The sequence below is a fragment of the Mustela putorius genome, unplaced genomic scaffold (genome assembly GCF_011764305.1).
Source record: "Mustela putorius furo isolate JIRA1106 unplaced genomic scaffold, ASM1176430v1.1 tig00004043_pilon_pilon_pilon, whole genome shotgun sequence".
NCBI lineage: Eukaryota > Metazoa > Chordata > Mammalia > Carnivora > Mustelidae > Mustela > Mustela putorius.
Genome location: NW_025422178.1, coordinates 450,732 through 474,146, shown reverse-complemented (window position 1 = coordinate 474,146; position 23,415 = coordinate 450,732). Strand labels below are relative to the sequence as shown.

General features: G+C 40.0%; 2 protein-coding genes across 5 annotated transcripts in view; one reads left to right on the top strand and one right to left on the bottom strand.

Moving 5' to 3' along the window:
- ACSM4 (acyl-CoA synthetase medium chain family member 4) overlaps window positions 1–13,464 on the top strand; it is a 27,312-nt gene extending 13,848 nt beyond the window's left edge. The window contains exons 5-13 of the mRNA XM_045072741.1: window positions 1,543–1,686; window positions 2,494–2,650; window positions 4,665–4,744; window positions 6,463–6,586; window positions 8,966–9,046; window positions 9,177–9,278; window positions 9,752–10,075; window positions 11,990–12,109; window positions 13,247–13,464. Coding sequence (XP_044928676.1) covers window positions 1,543–1,686; window positions 2,494–2,650; window positions 4,665–4,744; window positions 6,463–6,586; window positions 8,966–9,046; window positions 9,177–9,278; window positions 9,752–10,075; window positions 11,990–12,109; window positions 13,247–13,333 — 1,219 coding nt within the window. The 3' untranslated portion in view covers window positions 13,334–13,464. The remainder of the gene's footprint in view (window positions 1–1,542; window positions 1,687–2,493; window positions 2,651–4,664; window positions 4,745–6,462; window positions 6,587–8,965; window positions 9,047–9,176; window positions 9,279–9,751; window positions 10,076–11,989; window positions 12,110–13,246) is intronic.
- On the bottom strand, window positions 677–23,415 carry THUMPD1 (THUMP domain containing 1). Of its 4 annotated transcripts, XR_006604573.1 has the most exons (6): window positions 23,083–23,415; window positions 20,615–20,789; window positions 19,236–19,484; window positions 17,835–18,290; window positions 11,908–11,946; window positions 677–786 (listed from the first exon to the last, which is right to left on the bottom strand). XR_006604573.1 is itself a non-coding variant. In XM_045072740.1 (5 exons), the coding sequence occupies exons 1-4, from the start codon at window positions 23,311–23,313 to the stop codon at window positions 17,869–17,871; spliced, it is 1,077 nt and encodes a 358-aa protein (XP_044928675.1). In that variant the 5' UTR covers window positions 23,314–23,415; the 3' UTR covers window positions 11,444–11,946; window positions 17,835–17,868. The 4 variants fall into 4 exon arrangements, 3 of the variants coding, with proteins under 3 accessions (XP_044928675.1, XP_044928673.1, XP_044928672.1); XM_045072740.1 differs by lacking the exon at window positions 677–786 and having other exon boundaries at window positions 11,444–11,946; XM_045072738.1 differs by lacking the exons at window positions 677–786; window positions 11,908–11,946 and adding an exon at window positions 14,507–16,306.

The window sequence follows — 23,415 nt, the reverse complement described above, 5'->3', positions numbered from 1 at the left end:
ATTCCTAAATCAGTCTCTAGCATAAGAATTCCCACAATTGGCTTAGGATAATCAAGATTCACCCCCTGGAGCTATATAAGTAACAGTCTCCCCTGAAGCATGTAACTACCTGATACCTGAACAAAATCAGAGTTTTATCAGTGCAAAGGAGAAGAATGGGATGCTATATGGTAAGCTCCCAATGATGTGTGCCAGTGATGAAGATGCTGAATAAAAAGTATTAAAAGGTTTGATTCAGGGGCGCCTGGGTGGCTCAGTGGGTTAAAGCCTCTGCCTTTACCGTATTTTATTTTCTTCAGAGCACTTATCACTATTTGAAATTATGATACTGATTTATTTTTTTTAATTTTTTATTTTTTTATAAACATATATTTTTATCCCCAGGGGTACAGGTCTGTGAATCACCAGGTTTACACACTTCACAGCACTCACCAAAGCACATACCCTCCCCAATGTCCATAATCCCACCCCCTTGTCCAAAACCCCCTCCCACCAGCAACCCTCAGTTTGTTTTGTGAGATTAAGAGTCACTTATGGTTTGTCTCCCTCCCAATCCCATCTTGTTTCATTTATTCTTCTCGTACCTACTTCAGCCCCCATGTTGCATCACCACTTCCTCATATCAGGGAGATCATATGATAGTTGTCTTTCTCTGCTTGACTTATTTCGCTAAGCATGATACGCTCTAGTTCCATCCATGTTGTCGCAAATGGCAAGATTTCATTTCTTTTGATGGCTGCATAGTATATTCTTACTCATTTTATGGTGTGCTTATCCGCTCTCTGTCTGTCAAATAAATAAATAAAATCTTAAAAAAAAAAGTTTGATTCAAATACCAGAAGATCTTCCTTTAAATCATAAAAACTCCTAAAATCTTTATTTTTTTAAAGATTTTTATTTATTTACTTGATAGAGAGAGATCACAAGTAGGCAGAGAGGCAGGCAGAGAGAGAGGGGGAAGCAGGCTCCCCACTGAGCAGAGAGCCCGATGTGGGGCTCGATCCCAGGACCTGAGCTGAAGGCAGAGGCTTAAACGACTAAGCCACCCAGGTGCCCCAAAACTCCTGAAGTCTTAATAAACAATCCACAAAGACCCATGACTGACTTAAAAATATATAGAGAGAGATTAAATAAAAGCACTTAGAAGAAAATGTTTAAGTAAATAAAATTCACATCCTTTCATCATTGATATTGAAAGTCATCTTGGCTATCAGTGTGGACTACACAGAGTTGGTGCTTAAAAAAAAATGAATTGTTAAAGGTTAGCACTGATCTGCAAAATCCCTTTAAGATTTATTGAGAAATTCCTCTCAAAGAGGTTTTGGATTAAGTCTTTGTTCTATTAACTCTTTTCTGGAATCAAGAGGGCACAAGTAGCAGAGAAAAAAAATATATATATATACATAATTGTAATATATATAATAATCTCATATACATATAATTGTAATATATATAATAACAATCTCATATATATATAGTCTCAGAGTTAAATTGGGCTGCCATCTTCAGCTACCATGTTGGGTTGGGACCCATACTTTACAGATCCGCCTCTGCAGAGCACAACTGTGTGGAGACCGGAAGTCAAGAACCAATGGCCATTTATTTCACCAGTGGGACCACAGGCTCTCCCAAGATGGCCCAGCACTCTCAAAGCAGCCTCGGAATTGGGTACACCCTCTGTGGAAGGTAGGGAAGAGAACTGTTCTTGCTAAACTCTCTCCTGAGCTCCCAACGTGTATATCCCACTGCCTAGCTGACACCTGCACTTGGATGACTATTAGATTTCTCCAGTGTAACATCCACAAAACAGAACCCCTATGCCCTTCTCCAGGCTTAGCTCAATAAATAGCACCATCTCACCAACTGATCAAGCAAGAATTAATGTGTTAAATAGGTGATGGGGATTAAGGAGGGCACTTGTGTGATGAGCGCCGGGTGATAAACCGGAACAGCCTTGAGCCCATCTCCAACAACAACATGTTTGGTTCCTTGTCGGTGCCAGGTAAATTCACCCACCCAGAAAGGCCTTCCTACGTATTCTATAACTATCACTTTACCGTATTTTATTTTCTTCAGAGCACTTATCACTATTTGAAATTACAATACTGATTTATATTCTTACTCATTTTATGGTGTGCTTATCCGCTCTCTGTCCTATTAAATTAAGAGCAGGTATCTGGTCTCACTCACCATGCTAGGGAGAACGGGGCCTACCATATATTTGCACAATAAGTATTTGTTGCATTCATGAACAAACTCGGAATACCATGTCAAATTTAGCCCCCTCTCTACTTTCAGATTACCAAGGATCCTGAGAAGGTCCCCTAACAAAAGTGGAAGAAAGAATCACTTTTTCTGCCTTTAGCTTCTTATGACCCTTCTCTATAGCCATGAGGTTCTGGCCAGTTCTCGAAGATTCCAGTTCGTCTGCTTTTCTGCTGTTTTGTTTTGGGATTTTTGGGGTCTGTGTTGTTGCTTCTCCATATCGTTTAGGTATTGGCTAGACCTGAAGTCCTCAGATATCATGTGGAATATGTCTGACACTGGCTGGATCAAGGCTGCCATTGGCAGTGTGTTTTCAACCTGGCTTCAGGGAGCCTGTGTCTTTGTACATCGGATGGCCCAGTTTGACACTGACACCTTCCTAGATGTAAGTCAAGGTTTCTAGCTATCTTTCCTTGTCTTCTCCACACACACACACCATACCCTGCAAAAACCACAAAGAAATGATTCTTCAGAATCTAGTTTCCTGGGCTTGTGGAAATCATTCCTTTTTAAGAAATGAAGTCTCCAGGGATTTGGCCTTTGAATGTATTTAACAAAGAAGGAACACCCACAACACTCTCATGTTTCAAACTATTCAGGATTTGTCCACATTCCACTTGAAATATTATAAGTAACAGATTACAAGGCTCAAGTCTAAACAAATCTTTGGCTTCTGATTCAGTGAAACCAAAACAATAGGCGATAAATCCAAAACCCTACGTAGGGAGGATTGAAGGTGGGGTCACCTTTCTCCCACAGCAGCTCCTTCCATTCTCCCCTCACCCTGTGCTTTTCACTTTGTGAATTCTCAGAACCCAGTGTTTGTCTTGAAACCACGCACGTCCCTCCTTCTCAACAAGACACAGCTAGACTGAAGTATCAGATTGCCCTGATTTCTTTAGCCTTTAACAAAGATGTGACTTAGGCTAATTATATTTCAACCATGAAAAATCAATTATGTTGAATGAAATACATATTACTAAACACCACACCTATGTGTGAATAGAAGCTATACTCACCCTGTTATTTTGCTAACTGGTTTTATGAGATGGCTTGAGGGTCTTAACAGAAATGGTGGGTAACATAAGAACTGGGATCTCTATGTCAGGTTTACAAAGTGTCCTGTGTAAATAAGCTAACTTTGCAGTTCTAAAACGTGTATTTTTAAAAAAATAATTTTTAATAAAATATTAAGTATTATATAATACTTAAGAAAAATATATATTTTTATTTTAATAGTCTTTAGTGTTATAGTAAATAAGATACATTAATGCTATAATAATATATGGCATTATATTAGTCTATTAGAAGAATACTCTTATTTTGCAAAGATAGTGTGTATATTTTAAGTATTCTAAAAACTTTACATTATTCTTAGTTACATGCATTTACTGTTATTAAGAACAGCTGGAATCCAGGGGGAATGTACAGACAGCAGAAATGCTCACTTATGGATCAAAAGTTTTTCTTGATCTTTGACAATCCAGATAGCCTACAAATACATCTTGAAAATATCTCAAATGCTAACATTTAATACAAACTGTCAATTCATTATGTGACATAGTAGAATCTGTCTAGAAATAGGACATCTATCTCCCTAGATTTAGCATGCTTAAGTCATTATTTTTCTTTATGAAGCTGGAGGTAAAATAAGCCTGGCAAATCTTAAACAGTTAAGGAAAGGACTGAAAAATGCCTCACTAATGCACTTAATCAATCCACTCAAAAGGAGTGTCTTTTTTTTTAATTTGAGGGATGGGTGGAGAATGCAAGCAGGGGGCGGAGCAAAGAGAAAGAGAGAGGGAGGAGAAAGAATCCCTAGCTGACTCTGCATTAAGTGTGGGGTCTACGAGGGGCTCAGTCTTGCAACCCTGAGATCACAACCTGAGTGGAAATCACGAGGTGGAGGCCTAACCAACTGAGTCACCCAGGTGCCCCAGCACTGATGTCTTTCAGAGAAAAAGTGTTGGGAGGTTTGGGTAGGTTAGTTCACACCCAGGCTGTGTACTGTATAGGAATATATGGGCAGGAGGTTTCAAAATTCCACGGTGAAAGGTAATTTGCAGCCCTGAGGTAGAATAAACTAGCTCATACTTGGGGGCTGGTCTCAAATTCAAATATTTACTTTCTGTTTAGAGAGTGGACTGTGTTGAGTCCACTGTGGAGAGTGGGCTGTGTATGTCTATTACTGTAACAGATGTGTTCTTTCCAATAACTGGAAATTCCCAGCAGACATATGGTCACTAGGAACAACTAATAAGTATTTGGGTTTTTGTTCTGAGCAGTGATCATATATGATGGAAACCTGTCAGTGAAAGAGGATGAGGGGTGGCAGACATCAGCTCTAGTTGTGGCCTCTAATTAACCACTTCTGACAACTGTCTTTCTCCATCACGCAGACTCTCACCACTTACCCCATCACCACCCTGTGCAGCGCCCCCACTGTGTACAGGATGCTTGTGCAGAAAGACCTGAAGAGGTACTTGGGCGGGCATCTCCATGTGAAGCTCAAATGAAAGCTGCGGTCTAGCATCATAGATCTCCCCATTTCAGTGCAGGTTTCCTCAGTCTCGCCACTCCTGACATTTTGGACTGAATTCTGTGCTGTTAGGGGCTGGCCTGTGCACTGTAGGATGTTGAGCAGCATTCTACCTGGTCTCCACCCATTAGATGTCAGTAGATCCTCCCTGGCGACCACCAAAAATGGCTGCAGATATTGCCTAAGTCGCCTCCCAGTTGCCCCTGAGGTTAGTGTCTAGGGACAACTCTCCTGTTTTCTCCGGGACAACCAGAGCCCTACAGTCTGAGAACTAACCCCGCGGCACCCCAAAGTACAACTGTGTTTATATGCCTTGAAGAGAAGCTAATATAGTCTTATGACTTAAGGATTATAATCAATTCATCCAAATCACCTGAACCTCTAGTGGACTTGCAATGTATATTTACGTAAGCAATAGAAATTGAATATGTGAGGAGAGAGAGAAAGGAAGAGAGAAACAATGTAAGTAGTGACAATTTAAGTAGCGCAGCCTTGTCCATCCTCTATCCCCCTCAAATGTGGATGCCCGGGAAGGAGAGTGCTAGGAAACAAAATAAAACAGATCTGAACCTTCTCTTATTCTAGTTAGGGTCAATTCCCTTGTGGCCCTCAATATGTGAGTATCTTTTTTTTTTTTAAGATTGATTGATTTAAGTGGGAGGAACACATGATGGGAAGTGGCAGAGGGAGAGGAAGAGAGAAATTCTAGCAGACTCTGCACAGAGCATGGAGCCTGACATGGGGCTCAATCTGATGACCCCAAGATCCTGAGATCACGACCTGAGCCAAAACCAATAGTAAGACATTCAACTGGCTGCAACACCCAGGTGCCCCTCAAAATATGAGCATCTTGCTCACATCTCAAGAGTAGTCCAAGGGCTTTCAAGGGCTATTTTGAATAGGCACAATCCTGTCCTGCCCATTGGAAACCTCAATGCATCAGAGCGGGGCTGTTCCAGACTTTCTCACTTAAGAAAGTGGGCAGCATAGTAGTAAGGCCAGGGATGAAAAGCTTGATCTCCAAAGTCAAACAAGTGGGGCTCTGCTGTTTACTATCGTGAGACCTCAGACACTTGAGATGAGCTTGCTAAGTAAGCCTCCCTTCATTCCAACCACAAGAGAGGATTAAGAGCTGCCTCATGGGTTTGTGGTGAGAATTCAGTGTAAGTGGCCTGCTCGGTCAGACACCGGACAAATGGTAACTGTGGAGTAGTTAACTCAGCCCTTCATGAAATCTTGTGCAACTTCTTTAAGTTCTCCCAGTCTCAATTTCCTCATCTATAAAATAGGGCATGAGGATTATGAGAATGCTCCAAAAGCCCTCACAACACAATAAATGCTCAATTAGTGTTGGTTATTTTACCACTTTTTTCATAGTAAGTGCTTAAGATCATTACCAGTATTTTCTCCTACCTTCTCCCCACCTAATACAATCTCTGTCAGCAAATTTTACTTTCATCATTAGCATGCCCCACAAAACCTATAAATGTGTCTGGTAAGATAGTAAGTGACCAAAAATTTTTGCTGAATGAACCTTCCTAAGGTTTGCTTGCCTTTCCTAGCTCATTGGCTTGTTGCTAGAACATCTTAATAATTTTTTAATGAAATCCACTCAGATTTCTCCCTCCCAAAGACCCCATGAGACTCTGTGTCTGCAGATATAAATTCAAGAAGCTACGGCACTGCTTGACAGGAGGGGAGCCACTCAACCCGGAGGTGCTGGAACAGTGGAAGGCCCAAACTGGGCTGGAACTGTATGAAGGCTACGGACAGACAGAAGTGGTATGTTTAATGGAAAAAGTTTGAGTTTAGCATATTGGGAGCCTTTCAATCCCAGGCTGAGCCCCTGAAGAGCCCCCTTGGGGCTATAAATTTTTAGGGAATTTCTGAGAATACCATACCTGGCCATAACTACCAAGACCTCTGAATTGCCCAATTTGGCTTGGCTAGGGCAGAATTAGGATTATTCCTTGCAGTCTTCCTGTCTTCTCCCTATGGAGGAGAACTCTCAAAGGTGTTCAGGGATGGAGAGGGACAGAATCAAGTGGCTCTCACTTAGGTTTTGATTTTAATTTCCCTGATGGCTAATGGTGATGAACATTTTTTCATGTGTCTGTTAGTCATTTGTATGTCTTCTTTGGAGAAGACATGCATGTCTGTTCATGTCTTCTGCCCATTTTTTGATATGAGTATCTGTTTTTTGGGTGTTGAGTTTCAGGAGTTCTTTATAGATCTTTGCTCTCCAATTCCATGGGTTGCGTCTTTGTTTTGTTGACTGTTTCTTTGCTGTGAAGAGGCTTTTGATCTTGAGGAAGTTCCAAAAGTTCATTTTCACTTTTGTTCCCTTTGTCTCTGGAGAGGCGTCTTAAAAGAGGTTGCTATATTCAATGTCAAAGAGGTTACTGCCTATGTTCTCCTCTAGGATTTTGATAGGTCTTTCAACCATTTCGAGTTTATCTTTGTGAATGGTGTAAGAGAATGATCAGATTTAATTCTTCTATACATAACTGTCCAATTTTCCCAGCACCATTTATTGAAGAGACTGTCTTATTTCCACTGGACACTTTTTCCTGCTTTGTTGAAGATTATTTGACCATAGAGTTGAGGGTCCATATCTGGACTCTCTACTCTGTTCCTTGGTCTATGTGTCTGCTTTGTGCTAGTACTATGCTGTCTTGGTGATCACAGCTTTGTAGTAAAACTTGAAATCAGGCGTGATGCCCCCAGCTTTGTTTTTCTTTTTCAACATTTCCTTAGTGATTCGGGGTCTTTTCTGGTTCCATACAAATTTTAGGATTGTTTGTTCTAGCACTTTGAAAAATACCAGTGAAATATACTGAGATACCACCTTACACCAGTTAGAATGGCCAAAATTATCAGGACAGGATACAAGTGTTGGAGAGGATGTGGAGAAAGGGGAACCCTCTTACACTGTTGTCGGTGCAACCACTTTGGAAAACTGTGGAGATTCCTTTAAAAATTAAAAATAGAGCTGCCCTATGAGCCTGCAATTGTATATTTACCCCAAAGATACAGATGTAGTAAAAAGAAGGGTTATATGGACCCCAATGCTCATAGCAGCAATGGTCACAATTGCCAAACTGGAAAGAGCGAAGATGCCCTTCAGACGAATGGATAAAGAAGATATGGTCCATATACACAATGGAATATTACATCTCCATCAGAAAGGATGAATGCCCAACTTTTGTATCAACATGGATGGCACTGGAGGAGATTATGCTGAGTGAAATAAGTCAAGCAGAGAAAGTCAATTATCATATGGTTTCACTTACTTGTGAAGCATAAGGAATAACATGGAGGACATTAGGAAAAGAAAAAGAAAAGTGAAGGGGAGGAAATCGGAGGGGGAGAAGAAGTATGAGAGACTATGCTCTGAGAAACAAACTGAGGATTTGGAAGGGAGTGGGTGGAGTGGGATGGGCTAGCTAGCCTGGTGGTGGGTATTAAGGAGGGCACATATTACATGGAGCACTGGGTGTGGTGCATAAACAATGAATCTTGGCACATTGATAATAAATAGATAGATAGATAGATAGATAGATAGATAGACAGACAGACAGACTTATTGGAAGTTCCTGGAAGAAAAAAAAAAAGAATCAAGTGTTTCTTCTCAGCAGCACTGAGGACCCCAGAGAGGCCCAGTGTGGAATTTATCCCAAGGTGCAATAAACAGGACCCTTAGTCTAAAGGAGTCATTTTCATTAAAAAAAATTAAAAAAATAAAAAATAATAAAAAAAAATAAAGGAGTCATTTTCAAAGTGTGGTCCAAAACCACCACCAGAAGCAGCATGTGGGAATTTGGTAGCAATTCAAATTCTCACACACGCCATCCCACCCCAGGTAGACCTACTGAGTCAGAAACTCGGACGAGGCCTGGCAATCTGTGCTTGAAAAATGAATGTTCCAGGTGACTCTGACACACAGGTTTGAGAAGCACTGGTCTAAAATAGTGTGTATGTCTGTGTGTGTGTGTGTGTGTCCAGAAGACAAACATGTGTGTGTATGTGTATCTAGAAGACAAACATGCACACGTGGAAAATCAGTCCAGTCAAAGTGAGTCTTATGTTTTATTTTCATGATACAAATAGCAATAGAAAATGAATTTTTACATTCTTAAATAAAACATGTTCTCTCAATAGGGAATAATTTGTGCCAATCAGAAAGGACAAGAAATTAAACCAGGCTCGATGGGAAAAGGAGTACTACCCTATGACGTCCAGGTGGGTAATACCTGTTTCAATAGAGAAGAATGTTTTACAGTTTTCTGCTAGCCATTGTACAACTATTTGCAACCTGTTTTCATTTTGTAAAAAGAAAATTTTAGGAACCTAATTGTTTCTTTCATTCTAGATTATAGATGAAAATGGCAACATCCTACCACCTGGCAAAGAAGGGGAAATTGCCCTCAGACTAAAATCTACACGGCCCTTCTGTTTCTTCTCTGAATATGTGGTATAAGAACATAGAATGTGCTAGTCACAAGTTAACAGAAAGGTGGCATGGGGAGTCATACAGACTTGGGTCCAAATTTCATATCCATCATGTGTTGCTGTTTAACCTTGAGCAAGTCACAAAATCCAAGTCTATTTCATCAACTGTAAAATGGGGATAATATCTTCTATCTCCTTAAAGTTTTGTAAAGATTAAATTCTATGTGTAAGAAGCCAGTTGCCGTGCTTGTCCTTAGAAAAGACAACTAGGCTGCTGAGGGGAGGGAGGGGGTGATACAGGGCAGAAGATGTGAAAGAGGGGTTTCCTTTTCATTATACTTTTGAACCTTCTTTATTCTACAGTAAGAATCACATTTTTTTTAAAAAATCGATTTTTTATAAATAGAATGTGCAAAGTACTAGTCACTTTATGAATGTCATGCCTCTTTTTCTATTTTGACCAAATTAATCCCCAAAGCCATCTTTGGTTCCTAGGACAATCCAGAGAAAACTGCTGCCACAATAAGAGGGGATTTTTACACCACTGGAGACAGAGGAGTGATGGACAGTGATGGGTATTTCTGGTTTGTCGGCAGAGCTGACGATGTCATCATATCCTCTGGGTTTGTGCATTTGCCACTCTTAGAGAGTAACAGATGGCCAGGGAAGATCTCCTCCTTGGATGATGTAGTGGCCAAGGGCTTCTTTTCCTCTTCTAGGTACCGTATTGGGCCATTTGAAGTGGAGAGTGCGCTAATTGAACACCCAGCTGTTGTTGAATCAGCTGTTGTCAGCAGTCCAGATCCAGTTAGAGGAGAGGTAGAGTGAATATCATTCAAGTAGCAATTTCATATTTTCCAGTTCTATCCATTTGACCCCCCTGGAGAGTATATCAGGAGTAATCATGTAATTCTCATGATGAAGCACCCATGTGCCAAAAATGGGTACCAGCACTCAGCTTTACAAATGAATTGTGTCCCAAATGGGATGTATTAGGATTCATTTAGTGGTGACAGAAACTCAACTCAACCTGACTTAAGTTTTTTAAAAAAGGAATTTATTGGCCCACACGTAAGTGAGGTCTTCAGGTGCAGCTACATCCAAAGGTTCACGTGAAGTTAGCAAAGCTTTGTCTCTCTTCATTTCCGGGCTATTGTTCTTTAGCATGGCTCCATTCAGGCATGTTCTTCCTATGTGGTAGCAACTGATTCCAAATGTACATAGCTTCACAACCAGTAAAGGACACAGCTCCTCTTCCAACAGTTTCAAGAAACTCCCAGAGTAATATGTGTCTATCTTAGATCACATATCTAAACAATGTGGTCCAGGGAATGGCATATGCTCGCTGGCCAGACCTGGATCATATGCTGATCACTCGAGGTAGAAATTAGTGTCAAGACCATCAGACAGAGAAGTTAGGGTAATGTTCCATAGGAAAATCGGGGTACTATTACTAAAAGGGTGGGAACAGATGTTGCATAGAAAAAGCAGATTATGCTGTATTTACGATGGTCATAGAAATCAGAATACATTGTCTCACAGAAACAATGCAAATAGGAGACTGTGGCCAGGTTCCCAAACAAGTCTCACTAGCCTACTTAGGACCTAATGAAAGGGAATTTAGGGAATGACAGTAATAGCCTTAGTTTTAAGAGGAAGCCCTGTAGTATGGAAGGGAGATGTTTCCTTTCCTCATGGAAGTTTCTGACAGATTTAGTAAGTAGCAAAATTCCAAAAACAGTTTGTGTATCAGCATCCGCCCACATCTCTTTTCTGATCCTTTTTTTAAAAAGATTTCATTTATTTATTTGATACACACAGAGAGAGAGAGAGCACAAGCAGGGGGAGTGGCAGAGAGGGAGAAGCAGACTCCCCACTGAGCAGGGAGCCCAGTATGGGGCTCGATCCTGGACCAGGGATCCTGGCCCAAGGCAAAGGCAGACATTTAACCGACTGAGCTACCCAGGCGCCCTCTCTGACCCTCTGCAGTGACTCTATGGATCCCACACTCAAACCTCTTGCACCACCTCCACACCCAGTGGATTCTCTTGTCCAAAGTACTTTTCTCCTGCCACCATATTCTCATTCTCTCAATATAGCTGGTTTCATCTGAACATTAGAAGTAAATACCACGTGGAATCAATGCATGAATAATTAATAATTTAAAGTATAATTAACTAACCTTAATAACTATCTAATTGGTGGGTTTTGTATAGTATTCCAAAGACAAGCAAGAAATATTAGGCAAAAAAGACCTTTCAGAGGTAGATTGATCCTTCCGAAGAATTCATCTCCCAGCATACAAAATCCCTCCACCAAGCCTCCCCAAATCCCTTTCAAACCATATTCTCTGGAACCTCCATTTGTCTCCCTATCACATGCCTCTAACAGTGTAGGTCTGGGGCAAATGATCATCTGCAAATCAAGGACTGCCTGTAGAACATATAAGACTAGTCTGACTGAAATATTAAATACATGTGTGACATGTAAACAAAACTCAAGTTTTAGCTTTATTGAAACACTGCACTCCTCACACTCACAAACCATTTATCTGGAATTAGATCTCAAAACCCCACTTGTATCCAAGATCAAGAGTGATCTCTGGGTTTGTGTTCATCACTCAAGTTGTGTAAACAAGTAATTATAAGTACCTGTCTGTGCTCGGCTTTAGTTCCAAACTCCTGATGTGTCTGAAAGAAAAAAAATCAATATAAATTGACTTTTCTCCTGCAGGTAGTGAAAGCTTTTGTTGTCTTATCTGCACCCTTTAAATCATCCAACCCAGAGAAATTAATTCTTGAACTTCAGGATCATGTGAAAAAATCAACTGCACCTTACAAATATCCAAGAAAGGCAAGTATTTTTTTTTTGCCCAAAGTTAAGTGTTACCAAATAAGGGTCTAAGATATTAAGTACATAGATTTTACTAGCTTTTGACTTTATGGTTTCTCATTATATAAGTGGAAGACACTTACTTCAATTTGTTTAGACTTAAGAATTTTGCTTTAAAACATTTATTTTAGGACACTTAGATGTTTGATACACTAGTTTTGATCAACTCTGCAATACTGAGTAACTACTAAGGATCCTTGTCAGACTAATCGGTCCCATTCCATGAGGGGGAAAAAATGGAAAAAAATTTAAAGACAGCATTTGATTCAGTTATCAGTACTCTCAAGCCATAATACTCTTCAAAGCACAAGCCTTTTAAGTATCAAGTGACCAAACTTAAGGCCCAGAAAAAAGATACTATCCAAAGAAACTGTGGAATCTTTCCTGAAAACTTCTTCAAGGGAGGATTTAAGAATAATTGTATATAAAAACATAATGATGGCACTGCAATTTCCTTCCTTTTCATCCTGGAATACTGTTGGTTGATACTGATCCTTAAGATGAGAATTCCATTCAACTGGTATTTCAGCCAAAAGGCAGTTAACTTCAGCCTCAGAACTAGATACATCTTCTCCATCAAATTTACTAAATCAGTCACCAGCTGATTTGCAAACATTGAGGAAAAATTTTAAAGTCATATCTTGAGCAAGGGAAACAGAGAAATGATTTTACTCTGAGCATAATGGGTAAATTGTACTCAAAATTAACTCTCAAAAGTTTCCCTTAGAAAGGGGCTGCAGGATCCAGCTCTTAAAAGCCCCAAACCTAATTAACTTGCTTCTTTGTACATTTAGGTGTGGCCTCTATTTCCTAGGGGCAGTAGAGGCCCAGCTCTAATTTGAACTGGAAGGGGAAGCAATGGAGCAAAGGATCATTATATCTGTCTGATAAAGCATATCACTAAAAACTTTGCACTGAAAACTCATGATGTAGGTCCATTGTCAATTGGAAAATAAACACATGAATTTCAATGAGTTTAGGCTAAGACGTCCCCAGACTCAAACTCGTCAGTTACATGAAAGCTCTCCCAGTTGTACTGACAACTGGGATTTTCAAAACGGAATCAAGTGTCTCATAGTAGTTTTCTCTGTTAATTAGGTGGAATTTGTTCCAGAACTCCCGAAGACAATCACCGGGAAAATCAAACGCAATGTTCTGAGAGACCATGAATGGGGTCGAACATAGCCCAATAAGCAACTACAGCATTAAATAGTTGTAGACTTCTTTTTAGTCCTTGCTTCCTGCCGATTTAGAGACTACTCTCTTGCAATGCTGAAGGTTTTTCCAGGTTGAAAACCTCAATTTTTCGTTCTGTACTTAGCCAAAAATTATATAAATAATAATTCAAAAATATTTGGGAAAAAAAGTTATGATGACAGAACTGACAAAGGCAGTGATTTTAATGACCTACAGCACTTAAAATAGCAAAATGATTATTTAGAAATGCACAGTGGACAATGAATTGATCTTGTGCCTGATTAAGTCAAAATAAAGATTAGAACTATTCTAAGAAAAGTGTTCAAGACAGAATTTCTTCTGTTTAACATCTTGTATTACTAGTTCTTTAAAGTGAATTAAAGGGGTCCCTGGGTGTTTCAGTCAGTTAAGCATCTGACTCAACTCTGCTCAGGTCTTGACCTCAGAGTCATGGGTTGAAGCCCCATGTTGGGCTTTAGGATAGGTGTGGAGCCTACTTAACAGAAATAAAGTTAATTAAAATATCAATTTTTAAATAAGTAATATAGGGGCACCCGGGTGGCTCAGGAGATTAAGTCTCTATCTTCAACTCAGGTCATGGTCTCAGGGTCCTGGGATTGAGCCCTGCTTCCCCCTCTCCCTTTGCCTGCCTCTCTGCCTACTTCTGATGTCTCCCTCTCTCTCAAATAAATAAATATTTTTAAAAAATAAAATAAGTAATATAAATAACTCAAAAGCCAGTAAGTGAATTTAATCGAGTACTGTATTACTAAACTTTTTTTTTTTTAAGATTTACTTAAAGAAAATGGGGTGGGGGTGCAGAGGGAGAGAAAATCCCAAGCAGACTCCCTGCTGAGCACAGAGCCTAACATGGGGCTTGATCTCACAAACCTGTTATCAAGACCCAAGCTGAAATCAGGAGTTGGACGCATAACTGAGTCACCCAAGCACCCAATATGTCCTTTTAAAGCATGGAATATCCCAAATTTGGATTACTTAAGAGTAATTAATCCAGAGCAATTATTAAGAGTTTTATATCTATATGTTTTAGGACAATGTACATGACTTTTGATACATAATGTAACATATAAGCATCTTTTATGTCTATTATAAAGCAAGAGTTTTAATAAGAGACAGGAAGAAAAACACAGAACACCAATCTTTAGGGAACAAATTTATTTTGCTTTTTCTGAAAGTATCAGGAACTATGAAAAATAAGCTAAATATCTGGCCATACCAAAAGCAAAATACAAGTAAAAACAACATTTAGAAATCATGTGTGACCTTACACAAACATGTTTTAAGATACTAAGTATAACGCTCCTTACTCCACAAAGCAAAACAAGTTTATTAAACCACAATACTGAAGTTTTTTTAACTGACATAACTTAAAAAAAAAAAAAATTAAAAGGAAAAAAAAAACCATTCAATTCCCATCCTGGAAATTTGTCATTTATAAAACAACATCCTCAAATGTCAGGGACAATAAAGTTGGGAAACCTTTCACATATCAATAAAGGGATTCGGATTCCAACAGAACACAGTGCTTTAGAACTGGGGAAGAAGAGCTTTTGTCGCACTCAGTCTTACCAAATACAAATAAATACAAGAAGATTAAAAATGAACTACTAAAGCAAAATCTTTCTGTAGAGTAGCAGCTTTCACAAAGTAAAAGGAATCCAGTTCTGCAGAGTTAGCCGTTCCAAAAGCATATGGCCACTTTTATTCCCGAAGTCCCAGAGTCTTGCACTATCAAAATAAAATGATCTTTTTCTTGGAGTAAGTCCAATGAAGGCACCAAAATCCTATCCTCCGTGTTCACACAAATGACACTTAACATGCTCTTATCATCCTTCCAAGATGACCTCAACCTATTAAGAGTTAACACTTTACATATTGAAGATGGAAAAGGAAGCTCCAGCCTCATCTGCATTAACCAAGGTCGAGTCTGTAACAGCCTTTGCCCCTCCCAAATCCTTCTAGTCTGGACCGCTAATTTAGGAGGATACAAATACATTCCCATATTCCCTAGCCATTAAATAAACACAGACATTGGTGCAGGAAGACTCAACATTTATACTACTACTGAACTGTTTCAAACTTAATAAACCCATCTCCAAAAGTTAATTTCACAGCCTCTTACTATTGATTCATAATCTGGACTTAGTATGCAGCCCTCTTTGGTGTTCGTCTCTTCCAGCGTTTTTCAGTAATTTTACACTAGAGGAACCTTGAAAAATCTTCCAAATTAAGGGAACCCTCATGGCATGGGAGTATGAGTTAAGGATACTCTGATTTCACAAAAACCCAGAACTATCAGACTAGGAGGATTCAGAGTTCTTTTTCTTCTCCTGGAGAAAATCTCAGGCTGAGATTCAGAGAAGAGGTTCCTCCCTCAGTTTTAGGAAAAGGAGAGAAAATGCTATTTAATTGGGTTTTGCAGTTCTTCATGGAGAGTTTTAGTTAAGGCTCCAGACTTGTTGCTATCTCTTCTTCATTCTCAAGCCCAACTGGCTGTGGAAACATTTCAAGAGTTCCTTTGGCAGAGTGATAGTTCCGAAGAGTCTGTTTCTTTTTAATCTGAGAATCTTATCACTTTCAGGAAAATACATTTTCTCCAGCACCTTGCAGAAACTTGTTTCATTTGTTCATGTGATGAAAAATGTCCACTGAACAGACTAGTTTTTATAGCCATACTTGGGCTCCTGAGCACTCCAAAAAATCTGGCCTAGTAGCTCCTTGTATGTACTCTGGCAATTCACCTTTCAACTCAAACATCCTGTTGAGAACTCTTCCTCTGACAAGCCACTGGATTTCTGTACGTAGATTTATGTGCTCTTTGTTCAGACTTTAGTTGTTTTTTTTTTAAACATTCTTACATAAATGGGTCTTTAGTAACAATTTCTGCAGCATTATCCAGAACTTTCATTTCATCTCCAAGTGTTTTATATCAGCAGCTCTCTGTGAAGAAAGCCATGTGCTATAACATCAACGTCAGGATTTTACCAATATGAGCAAAACCGATGAACACCCGAAGTAAAGATGACAGACTTTCAGCCTTCAGATATGAAGACCCATTAAATTTATACTGCCTTGGTTTTGAGAGGCTCCTCATAGCAGAAAAAGCCTTCTTGAATATCATCATTTACTAATCTTACCAAAGCTCCAGTATGACAAATATTTGTGAAATCTGTTGACTTATCAACCCAGATAGAGAAGCTGCTGCTTTTCAGTTAATTTTTTAGTATCAGGTGACATTTAATTTAATAAACTGAAAGTGAAGGTTTTTCAATTTCTTATGCTGCTTCTTGCTCTAGCATTTTAACATTATGTTGAGATTAGATTCTTACCAACTATGTGAATTTTTCTTTTCTTGGTATAAGTGCTGTTACTAAATAATTTGCTTCTTAGACCTTTCACTGAATGTGATTTTATTTAAGATTTTATTTTTAAGTAATCTCTACATCCAACATGGAGCTTGAATGTATCACCCTGAGAATCAACAGTATCATGCTGTATGGACTGAGCCAGCCAGGGTGCCCCTGAATGTTTGTTTTTTTTTTTTAAACAAAAGTTTACTGTTTTGATATTCCAGATGCCATTAAAATAACAAACATTTTTACTCATCAAATGGTTTTGACTTACAGTTACAACTGCTGGAGAAATGCTAGGTTTGTAAGTTGCATTCCACTGACAATACATAATGCAATAGAACAGCTTGGATTTAAGTCTATGTAAGACCCTTGAAAAGTAGCTTTTGCTATAAAAAAAGAATTTGTGTCTCCTGTTGCACTGCCATACTGAAGAAACTCAGAACACTAATTCTTCATCACTAACCTTAGCAGAAATGTCTATAGTTCTATGCCTAAAATGGTCCTCTTCTATCTCACACCATGTCTTCAAAAATTATAGCACTGGACCATCATATTTGTAACAAATGTTTATAAAATGTAAAAACTGACATAACTAAGTAACAGAATCACAAAAAGATAGAAAAAAGTCACAAAAACAATTCACTTCTAAACCTGTAAGACCCATGTTTTTGCAATGCTTACAACAAAAGTAGGAAGGGACAGCTGAGTTGCAACATATAAAAATTCTGTCCTTAAATGAAAATTTCCCTAGGACTTTCTCTTTTACAGAGTTTGTTTGCTCCCCTAAGTCAGATGCCAGCACAGAAGGGGAGGCTGGGGAAGATAATCAGGAGGGAGAAGCCAACGCCATCTTGCCTCCACCCTCCGCTCCACAGAAGTGTTCATCATTATCCATAGCCTCTCCTAGCTCAACCAAATGCATATAGGCCTAACTGCACACTGGCATAGGGGGTTCAAAAGATCTCCAACAGAACCATTAATGGGGATTCTCAATCACTGTTCAATATTATGAGTTCAGCATTATGCAGCGCACAAAGGTCAAAAACAAATTTTCAGTCATAATTTTATATGGAATCCTAGCACTATCTTACCGAACGCCATCTGGAAAAACCCACCTGTAACACCAAAGGAGGTTTTTTTTTTTTATCCTTATGAGAGATCATTTTCACTTGACTCAGATCTTTCTGTGACTTGACTTTCAAGTTCAGGTTTAGCTCCTCCCTCGTTCACCACCTGTGTCTCAGATCTTGGTTTTGTCTGCCCCAGTTCCTCATTATTTTCTGGTACCGCCTGCTGGTTATTTTTTCCTTCTGCTGGATCATGTTGGTTTGATTTGTTCCCAGATTCCAATTTAGCTTCTTTCCCATTTCCTGCTTGCACGGACTGCTTTGGGTTAAGTTGTGATGGGTCCTTAGCACTCTTTACCACCTCCTGGAGATTATATTTTCTGAACAACATATAATCTTTCACAACACTCAGGCAACAGACAGCTTTAATGATTTCTACTACCACCGTGTACTGCGGATTAGTGAGATCCACTTTATTTTCCGAATTGAGGCTGCCTACTATTCCTGTAACAAAAAGAAGAGGAAAACAGAGGGAGAGGGATACCATGAAGCTTGACAGATACAAATACAATCTTTCATCTTTCTGTTTGGGACTTGGTAAACCAATTTATATACAGTCTACTCCTCTACATGGACCCCAGTCAAATTCTGTGAATTCTGGGCCCCTGGGTGGCCCAGGTCATGACCTCGGGGTCCTGGAATCAGGGGCCCTTACTGGGTTCTCTGCTCAGTGGCGAGTCTGCTTGTCTCCCTCTCCTCCCACCCCCAGCTCATGCTCTCTCACACTCTCTAATGAGTAAATTAATCTTTACAAAAAGAAATGCTGTGAACCCTTTCAATAAATACATACAAATGAAATCCCGAGACATTAATTAGAGTCCTTTTTTTCCAAAGAAAATTAAATCTTGATTTGGAAGATTTCCTATCTACCTACCAGAAAGTCTCATAACCAACATATTGAAATCTGTTAGGTCTGATATTATTTTAAGAATTTTTTTTTTTTTTTTAAAATACTCTCTGCCCCCAGTGTGTGGCTTGAACTCACAACCCTGGGATCAAGAGTCACATGCTCTACTGGCTAAGCCAGGCACGAATCCCCCCCTTTTTTTTTTTAGATTTTTATTTATTTAAGAGAGAGAGATATCACAAGTAGGCAGAGAGGCAGGCGGGGTGGGGGGAGGGGAACAGGCTCCCCACTGAGTGGAAAGCCCAATGTGGGGCTCAATCCCAGGAACCTGAGATCATGGCCTGAGCCAAAGGCAGAGGCTTAACCCTCTGAACCACCCAGGTGCCCCCTGGTACTCCTATTTTAAAGACATTTTAATATACTTCTTTTATACTAAAAAATATAAGACTTAAGTTGTAAAATAATAATAATAATAAATTAATAAAGTCAAGAACAAGTATTTAGTATTACATACTAACGTAAAATCACTAAGAAAAACATACCTGCCAATTCTTTGATAACTTCGTCTCTATTCATGTGACTGTTATTTCGAGATTTATATACAATCTGAAATGTTCCTTTGTTTGGAGATTTAAACCAGGGTTCCAAAAATGTTTCTGCATATTTTTTCATATCTTCTAAGAAAGCCTTGCATGTGCCTGAAATGGGTAACATACGTAGAATAACCCGAGTCTTCTTCTTCTTGGTTTTGTACATATCTTGGAGAATATGATGTACCAATTTCTCAGGTTCTAAAAGAAAAAAGAAAAAAGCACAAAGCACACAAGTAAGTTAGGAATAAAAACTCTCATTTTAAAAGCTCTTGATATCGATGAATTCTTCATTGGCAGTGACCTATGTCGACAGTATTAATAGAAGAAATTATCATAATGAATGTTAAATAAGTCTAACCAAACATTTTTTCCAACTTTCTTAACTGCCTATGCTGATTATTACTATATCTAATATGTTAACTCCTTTTTTTAAATTTTTTTTTTTTGAGAGAGAGAGAAAATGAGAGAGAAAGAGAGCATGAGAAGGGGGAGGGTCAAAGGGAGAAGCGGGACTCCACCCTGACACTCCAGGATCATGACCTGAGCCAAAGGCAATCACTTAGCCAACTGAGCCATCCAGGCGCCCTAATATATTAACTCTTCAGCATTGTTACTGCTTTCACTAAAAACAACTGTTCATGAAGACACCGGAGTTAACATTTTTGTGATGTCTCACTGCCCAACACCCTACTGTCTTCCTGTAACAATAGCAACTACAAACGTAACATTATTAAATAGTACACTTTTACAAAACAAATCTGCAAGTCATTTTAAAAGATTTAATTTATCCATTAGTTAAGTCCGGACAATAATCTAGATCTCAGAACTTAGAGAAGCCCCCAAACCATGAATTACACAAGATCATGATATGGTCCTTACGCCATCCTCACTACCTACAAGTCTGTTTGGGGCTACTGAGTGTTTTTAATACTTTTAAATTAGTTAACTGCATTAAAAAATCTAGGAACTTCTCCAGATATTCAACTTCTTTTGAAAAATCAGAAGATCTGGCCCTACAGGCTTACATTCCAAATTGGCTGGCACTGAAGAGCAGCTGTTCCTCTTAAACAGAGTATGTACTCTTGTTTCACCTAAAGTTACATACAAAGAAAGTGGTAAAGCCAGGTTTCCACTCCTAAACCAATGTGATGTTCACCACCCACCACATCTGACCCTTCCATATGTCTAGTGCAAGAAGAGTGGAAAAGATCAGTCAAATAATTAACTGAGCCATAACCATGAAGCCATTTTGTAGGCAGTGTTCGAAGGCAAGGAGATGTCCAGATATTATAGGCTCAATAATCTTAAGGTTTATTAGTCATGCGTACCTATTCCAAGTGTCCTGATGAAGACTACATTATTTGCTCCACTCTCCACTGACTGGAATCTCCTTAGCTTCATCTCTGTCGATGCTTTAATGTCACCAACTTCTTTCTTCAAGGCAGCCTCCATGTCATCATCTTCTCCCTCACTTCCAGAGGCCTGCTGATCTTTGTCTGTAAACTGCATGAAACAAATGAGCAGAGATGCAAAAAGAGTTCATGTTAAAAGCTACAATTAAGGGGCGCCTGGGTGGTTCAGTGGGTTAAAGCCTCTGCCTTCGGCTCAGGTCATGATTCCCAGAGTCCTGGGATCAAGCCCCGCATCGGGCTCTCTGCTCCGCAAGGAGCCTGCTTCCCCCTCTCTCTCTGCCTGCCTCTCTGCCTACTTGTGATCTCTGTCTGTCAAAAAAATAAATAAAATCTTTAAAAAAAAAAAAAGAGCTACAATTAACTACCTATGTGAAATCTCCAATGGCAGACAGGTCAATACTGACAATAAAGCTTTTTACTAAAAAACTGACATCACAGGCGCCTGGGTGGCTCAGTTGCTTAAGCTACGGCCTTCGGCTCAGGTCATGACCCTGAAGTCCCAAGATCAAGACCCACATTGGGCTCTCTGCTCAGCAGGGAGTCTGCTTCTTCCTCTCACCTCTCTCCTCTCATTATCTCTCCCTCTCAAATAAATAAACTCTTAAAAAAAAGAAAGAAAGAAAGAAAGAAACTGACATCGCTCTCTGCAAAATGTGGAGGGAAAACGGAGTTCCCTATAGAACACATATAATTTGAAAATGCTTGGAAAAACATCTTAACTTTCTGGGACACAAGGTAACATGCTCACCAGATGAATTCATTCAAGATAGACCTTAATTCCATCACCGCATACCTTTGTGTCTAATAAGACATTCTCCTTTTGGTGAGATTACAAGGAGCAAGTGGAAGGCAGAGGACAAAGCCCAACCTGACACCTTGCAAACCCCAGTCCCCTCCCAGGTAGGAAATGTGTGACATTCCTCAGGCACCCCTGGCTGCCCTAATGCTAAGGGAGGGAAAAATAAACGGTTAATGAAAAGAGATCACAGTCCTGCAGGACAAGAGTCTCCCTCATCTTACAAATGTTTTAGTGATTTACCAGGGGGGCAAAAAAAAGCATTGTTATCAATAACCTAACTTCCAGAGGGAAACTGGAATATATCTTACTGTTCAGGCTTTAGTCGAGGGGAAAAAACGACCCTAACTTGATAATGGCAGAGTCTCTAATATCCTGTTGGTCCTCTTTAACATCCAAAAGTTCTTTTGAAAACCTCCCTTTCCTTTACCTCCCCCAACTACCAAGTGTATCATCACAACCCCTGCCCACAGGTCCTGACCCAGTGCTTTAAGAAAGCCACCATTTTGCACCAAAGACCTCTCAAGAATTCTTTCTTGGGCCTCAGCTCTGGACCTCACCTACATTCAAAAACTACATCAATTAGACCAAACAGGGCATAAAAAGCCCTTATATTCTACCAAGGAACAGGGAACAGAAAGAGTCAAGAATTTGCTCAAGGTACCAGTGTAGACAGGAACTCACTTCTTGCCCAGTTCTCTGCCCCATTATTAGTTTGCCAGACAAGCACTAATAATAATTATACACATTTATGGAACTTTATTACCTGCCACGATGTACTTTATATACATAAGCAACTTTTCAGTCAACATTAAGTACACTATTATTTTTCTTTAGCTCAGCAAAATTAAATAATACACCCACGTTCAAGCCCTAAAACTAGTAAATCGTGGACCTTGAATCCAAATGCCCCCTGTCTTATCCTCCCTCTTTTAATTCATTGAGGTGTTTGTGTAGGTATTAGTCCTGGTCCTAAGCAAGGAATATAATGATTTCCAAACTGTGATGGGAAAATTAGGTTTTAGGTGGTGTGAGGACAAAAAGTTCTTACTTTTTAAATTGCATTTACACGCGCATTTTAAAAGTAACTAGCACTAGTACTAAACCCTCTATTTCAGAGACACTGCTCAGGACAAACATCATTACAACCATGGTGTAAAAGTGGTAAGATACGTCAGAAACTGAGGACAAATTAAATTTCCTTTATTAACTTGGGCCGTTCACTTAACCAACTTGAGTGTCAGCGTCCTCGTGAACATTACTCCACAAATCTACTGTAAGTAGTAAACGTTTGAGAGCTTCAGACACACAACCTGTGGGCCGCAGAAGCAACCTATAAATAGGAGCCACTAGGATTACTAATGGGGGAGGAAGAAAACAAAACAAAACAGAAACCACCGAAAGCTGCAAGTTTTCACGCACGCGACCCGGCTGGGGTCCGCAACCCCGATAAGGTCAAGAGGCGGCAGCACAGAGGCGGCCACGCCCCTTCGCCAGCGCCCCACAAAATGCGCGCACGCGTAGAAGAAAGCAGGCCTTGCAGCATTCCCTCACTCCTCGAACGCCGCTGGCCCTCTCCGGGCCATACCTTTTCCGGCCCGTACATGTCGTCGCCGTACTCGTTGAGCAGGCTGTACGCCTCCTCCACGCACTTGCGTTCGTTCATGTTGCAGGTAATGAGAATGCCCTGTAGCCCGGGCTCCAGCTGCCGGGACCCGCCGCCGTCGCAGCGCCGCGCCCGCTTGGCTTGCACATACTGAGCTTTGCCTTTGCGCTTTCCGCCGCTCGACTGAGGAGGTTGCTGGACGGGGGTCGCCATGGCGCGTGAGAACCGAGGCTGGCGAGAAACGTGTTTCTGCGCTGTTCCCGGCTTCCTCACCTCCGCTGGCGCGAGCTGGTTTACGTCACGTGTGCGCGACGG